Genomic DNA, 6,332 nt, shown 5'->3' with positions numbered 1-6,332 from the left:
CCCCCCCCCCCCCCCCCCCCCCCGTGAGCCGGGCCGGACAGACACGCTCAAAAGAGAGAAAAGAGAAATCATGTTTGGGTTGTTTTCAGAGGATAGGCAAATAGGATAAAAGGCCTCTTGTGTCACCAGCTAGAGCATCATTAAGTTGTTTACTGAGTTTTAGGAACTATGTTACACTGAGGAATAATGGAATTACTTTTTTTTGGCATCGAGTATTCACCCTGTTTACTGTTGAATGAAGTTGGCTGCACAGCGGAGCCCTGGGCAGTATCAGGCATACTTTCAGTGCCCTCACAGTTCTGCCCAAAGGCATGGGCATTGCTCAGAAAGAAAAACACATTCCCTTTGGGAAACACCATTGCCACTCTTCAAAGCGATGTGAAATGAGTAGAATAATCTTTTTTTTATGACTGTGTGGGATGAAGGAAACTTACAATGAGAGCAAATCTGCTGTGTTTTGGGTGAAAGTCAAGCAGTTGTGATGGGATGAGAAAAGACGATTAAACTATGAGCGAGACGGGAAACAGTGAGACTCAGAAAGAATATTTTACAAATGCAATGTGAAGGGATACCTATCTCACCTGATTACCCACTGTCCTTAGAAAGGGAAGGAGAGAAATGCCGAAGCATTGGATAGAAAGAGAAAGTTTACTCATTAGAAGAAGTCAGTGTTAAATGGGCATGCCCCCAATTCAATGTTAAATCCCACAGGAACGTTAATACTAGGCATTTAAACTAGCTATATTAGTAGTAAAAGTATATAAAAGAATCATTGTCAGCCTTAAATAAAGTCTTACCATAGGCTTCTCTGTCTTGATGGACTTGACCTGCAGACGTTCGTCCTGTTTTGAGGTAGCATGGTTGTACTCCCTTTGGTCCGTGTACCCACCCAGGGGCAGCTGCCCTGGAGACCGGCCCTGGCTGTTGCCCCCATGCTCCCGTTGGGGCGGAGGACGCGGGTAATCTCCGCGCTGTTTCTTGGTGACATGCGCCTCCGGCCCGTGCACCGTCTTCACGTGCTTGCGTAAGGAACTGGGGTCCGTGTAGCGTTTGGTGCAGCCTGGGATTTTACACACATACGGTTTCTAAGAATGAAGGGAGACAGATAAAGCAGTGAGAAAAAACGCGATGCTTGTAAACACCACATTCAAGCAGCAAAGTTGTAGGAGCATCATCGCCTGGAATCAGGTTTTTCAGTACCTCATTCGAGTGTGTGCGGTTCTGATGTTTCGCCCGGTCGGAGGCATTGGAAAAGGCCTTGTTGCAGCCTTCGTGCTCACACACATAAGGTTTCTCTCCGGTGTGCGAGCGTAAGTGAGTCTTAAGGTTTTCCAGACGGGAGTAGGCCTTGGCACAGCCCTCAAACTGCAGGACGAGAGAGAAGAGGACTTCACTAATGCGGTCTGAATCTCCTGTTAGCAGCTTACATGTAAAACAGCTTTTCATCTGCAAACAAATGAAGTCATCTGAGCAAATGGCAGTTTCCTTACTGTGCACTTGTGGGGTTTTTCCCCAGTATGTCTGCGCATGTGGACCACCAGCATGTATTGTGCCTTGAAGGGCTTCTGCTCTCGAGAACATTCCTCCCACCGACACACAAACTCCTTCTTCTCCCCGTGGATGTGATCATTGTTGATGTGCTAGAAGAGAAGATAAAGGCACTTGATTTGTTGTTCAGCGTGAGGATTCTTTTTGCTCTGCAACATGAGAGGGAAATATAACATTCCCTTTCCTGTTTTCCATTTCTTTTCACGTATATATTTTCTCAATTTAATTTCTCTCTTAACTCTTTCCTTCTTTCTCTGCCTCACTGTGTTGACTCGTGAGCCTCAGTGTCCGATCAGAACAGGATTTTTGAAATAAAACCCTGTCACTTCATATCACATTGGGCCCTCGCCCCTCCATGACAAGCGCTGACAGTTGTGCTGCCGTGGCAACTTCCAATCTGAGGCTTAGGAAGGAGGGGAGGCGGGAGGGAGGGAGGGAGGTGAGGAGACAGGGCGAGAAATCTAAAGTTCAGTCGTGGCATCTGAAATGCGAGGGATTTACAACTCCAGCCAAGCATTTCTTTTTCTCTGTAAGCACCACCTTTCTCTTGCTCCATCCCCTCCTCTCTTCTTCTTCTTCTTCTTCTTCCCTCACTAAACTATCTCGTAAAACGGTAGTGGTAGATGTTACAGAGGAATGAAGGAGGTGAAAGTGAAAAAAAAAAAAGTCATGCAGACCCTCTGGGGACAAAGTCAACATCTGGCTCTCTTTCATAGACAATACTGTCGTGGCCTCTGAAGTGCCTTTCAGGGAGCAATTTAAACCCAGGGAGACAGACACAATATCCTGACCAGTAGAAACCGGTATTATTACATTCCTGAGCAGTGGAGAAGAGTCTTTTTACCTCAGGGTTGAATGAAGAGGGACGGATGGAAACGGGAGAGAAGGAAGGGAGATAAATAGAGACTTGACTTTGAATGCTCTTAAATGTCTGGGGAAAACATGCTTTCTTTGAGCTCTTACTCGCAAGATTGTTGAGCTATAAAACATGCAGCACCAAAGCAAATAAAGCATTCAGGGACAGTTCCCCCTCCAGGCATGACACGGCTCTGACAATGGCATCTTTGTGCCTTCCCTGCACCCTGCCCTCTGGCCAGATCATGACCCCACATATAACCATAACCGCGACATCTACCAGAAAGCGCCCCATTTCTGTATTCTTCCTTCAAGACATTTTGACCCTAAGTCTGCCACTGCACTCATTTCCCAGTGGTACTAAAGGGGGAGTATCGACAAATGAGTCAGCGCAGTAACAGCAGGGTGTGACAGCAAAAGCAAAGAGTAAAATTGACATTAATATATCCGCACCAGGACCTCCATTATTCTCGCTTGACATTTTCTTAATTCTAAAGTGACAAAACAAGACTAATTCCACAGAAAATGATTGGGGATTGGATGACCACAGACGTTAGTGAAGTTTCCCCAAGATTGATCTCCTCCCCACCTCGGTCCGAGCCTCAGAAAACACTGACTCGTCTTCTCTTTTTCTTCCTCTATGTGAGGGAATCCCTGTGGCAAGCAATCGGTCTGCCGTGAGCAGCGTTCAATATCCCCCGGCTGAGAGCGATGGGAGAGCGTCGTGGTGTCGGATCACGCGGGTGGCTGGCACAACAGGAGCGCATGCACGCACTTGCACGCACAAACACACAGATGGATACACACTCGCACCCTGTTTGTACAAATGGAGGCGGTCGTTGACGGGTGTGATGCATGAGCCTCTGAGCTGACAGAGAGGGGGACAGACAGCACGGGGAGAGGGGCCGCCGAGGAACCTAATGGCATGATCTAATGGCAATTCTTATTGAATCAATAATCTCCATGCTGAGCAGACAGGCCCCGTTGGCCGGCTAAATCGACAAACAGGTGCTGATAGCGGCGGCGCGGCAGGTTATTCATCTTCTCCCTGCCAGCTTATCGGCCAACAACTGTAAAAACGCCACCAAGATGGATTTAGGAGGGAGTCGCACGACAGGGAGCGCCGGGTACACGGACACAGGGGACACTGAAGCCGTCTGTGACGTATGAGAGGTGCACACACACACATATATACACACAGGTGTAGGCACTGTTTTCTTGGTCCAGACTCATCAAGGCAAAAACATCCATAGATATAAATAGTAAAAATCATTTTTGTCCCTCTATGCTCAAACCCATCTCGACACACATTACTGTAAGAGACAGAATCCTATCTTTTTTTTCTCCCCTATTTCCCAGCGTTTGCCCACTTCAGTATCCGTCTCCATGTCTCCTTATCAAACTCTCTCTGGGACACAGCCCTCATGCATTAGAATGCAAGCGTGCATGAAAAGAGGGCCTGTTTACAAGGCAATTTCACTAAGCTGTGGGACCCGCAACACCGTTTAGCTTTATCAAACACCGCCTAATAAATCATATGCTCTTTTGTGATGTCAGTTGCTGAAGTGCTTTGTGTAAAGAGAGGGAGAAAAAAAGAGCATGAAAAAGGCAAGGAAGGGAGGGAAGGAGGAGGGAGGAAGTAAAAAAGGGGGGAAAATTTGAGCGAGCGAAGGTAGGAGGGAGGATGAGAGTAAGTGAGTGAGCGAGCAGGGGGCAGGGAGCTAGAATTGGCATGTGTAATTCAGCACAGTCTTTTCATCTTAGAGTAAGATACTCTTGACAGATAAGGGGCCTAATCCTTCTCCTGATCAAGAAAAATCTGCATTTTACCAATTAAAAGCCTGCGCCAGCAGCCAGAGAGGGGGGGGGGGGGCTGCCTTCAGACTGCGCCCGCGTTTATCTCCCTTTAACACCGGGGAGGCGCACAGCGGCTCGCTCAACTAGGCTGCACACGGGGAGAGCCAGCTCCCCATCGAAGAACAAGGACATCACAGCGCCACCTATGTAGATGACCTGGAACCATACGGTAAGACTGTGGAGGGTGGGAACGACCTGATGAGCAGTGAGAACACACACACACACACACACACACACACACACACACACATACAGACCACCAACCCCATCAGACACCCCCCTAATGGACTAAAACAGCCTGGGAGATCAGTCTGTTAGCGGGCCTTCAATGACAAGACAGAACCTGAACCTGAACCTCTCACGTTGGTTCAGCAGTTGAAGAAGAAGATGAAGAATTACAAATTATGCTATTTTATTTAGCAAATCCATGTGGTGAAAAAACAACCAACTTAATGCAGATTCAAATTTGGCCCCACTTCTTTCTTTTTTTTATTCAACGACCGCAACAAATACTGCAAGAGCACAATATGGCTTCCATGAATTCTACCATCATACCTGTACAGGGGCACTGCCAATGCAGAGCTCCCGTTTAGAGTTCTCCACAGCGCAGTATCAGTAATACATCAATGAGTAAAATAAAAGCTTGTTGAGCAAGGCCATATTAGGCAGTTATGGGAGTGTGGGGTTGGCATCTCCAGCGTCAAAGGAAAAGAAACGAGCGAACAAAGCCCACTTCAAGAGAGACATTAAAGAAGCCACCAGGCCTTATCTTTAAAAGTACTCCCTTCAAGGGGGAAAGAGGGGAGGGAGAGAAAATGAAAGAGAAAATGAGAGAGGGAGAGGTTTATGCCCAAAAAAGGGGAAGCAAAAGAACGTGGAGCTGAGTGGAGAGGTATAGAGAGTTGAAATGTAATAAATGAAATAAATACAGCAAACTAGAATTGACACCCGCCTGGCTTTTGCTGACTGGGTAGGCCAGATAAGTGAGCTAAATTGCACAGATCTGATGTTTATCTTATCGGCTGCACCGAGAGCGCTTGCACGCAGACGATAAAGAAACGCCGTGGCACGTCACGGTGAGAGCACGCTTGAGAGTGTAAAAAATATGCACGAAGAGCGCGGCAGGAGTGCTTTTGAACAAGGTGGAAAGCGATGAGGGTGGCGTGAAGGCTTAATTCTAAAATTAGGCCAACCACAAAGGAAAAGGGATATTTGAATCAGTGCAGCTGTTACTTTTGATACTTCCAAAAACATGTGCTTGCATGACGCAGACTGTCAACACAGCAGTACCACATTCTAATCATTGAATATGAATCTATGTATTAACTTGGTGCAAAAAAAGCTGCTGGTTAAATTAGTTACAAACCAAGGAGACTTCTTTTTTGCTCATCATGTTTTTTTCCCCAAAGCCATTTCAGAAGACAAGTACAAGGGGGAAGGGACGGTCCATTGTTTGGTTATATGGAAATCCCCACCCCCAAACCCCTCCCAGTGTGTGGGGAGAGCCACTGTGGTCCAAATACTGTACTTATCCTATTACTGAGGGGGGTGGGGGTGCGGAGAGATAAGAGCATTTGCTCGTCCGCTCTGCTGAATTAGAGGGCACGGATTCTGTAGGCGAAGACTTTTATTGGCATCTCTCTGCATATCTAATCTGCATGTGCATGGAAAATGAGAAATAAAATGCAATATCAGAAAGTCAAATGGCAGGAAAAGAAAAAAAAAAACAATTCTCGAGATGGGGGGGAAGAAAGAAATGTAAAACTAATAAGGGTTTTGTTGGTGTCTGTCTACACGCGAATCTGATAGTGAGTGCGGCTTGGCAAGGTTAGGCTGGATAGTAGATGAGGAGGGATGAGAGGACATTTTTTTGCTCAGACGGCCACCTGGTGTGACTACAGTAGGGGGAGGATGCGAGCGAGCTTTTCCTCTATTAAGAAGCCATCCTCCCCTTCCTCTCCCACCACCTTAACTCATCCCGCCCCCTGAAACAGGGGCAAGAAGTTGTCAAGATTCTGAACCTTTGAGTCGAGCCCTTCAAACACGGGAGGCAGCCCATTCCGCGCTGAGGA

General features: G+C 47.1%; 1 protein-coding gene across 1 annotated transcript in view; it reads right to left on the bottom strand.

Annotated features, from left to right (window-relative positions):
• gli3 (GLI family zinc finger 3) overlaps window positions 1-6,332 on the bottom strand; it is an 83,874-nt gene that overhangs the window by 7,006 nt on the left and 70,536 nt on the right. Inside the window, exons 11-13 of the mRNA XM_031849797.1 lie at window positions 1,491-1,640; window positions 1,201-1,365; window positions 798-1,085 (exon numbers count right to left, since the gene is read on the bottom strand). Of these exons, the coding sequence (XP_031705657.1) occupies window positions 798-1,085; window positions 1,201-1,365; window positions 1,491-1,640 (603 nt within the window). The remainder of the gene's footprint in view (window positions 1-797; window positions 1,086-1,200; window positions 1,366-1,490; window positions 1,641-6,332) is intronic.

Source organism: Anarrhichthys ocellatus, unplaced genomic scaffold, assembly GCF_004355925.1.
Source record: "Anarrhichthys ocellatus isolate YVR2014 unplaced genomic scaffold, GSC_Weel_1.0 scaffold10, whole genome shotgun sequence".
NCBI lineage: Eukaryota > Metazoa > Chordata > Actinopteri > Perciformes > Anarhichadidae > Anarrhichthys > Anarrhichthys ocellatus.
This window is presented reverse-complemented; position numbering and strand designations above follow the sequence as displayed.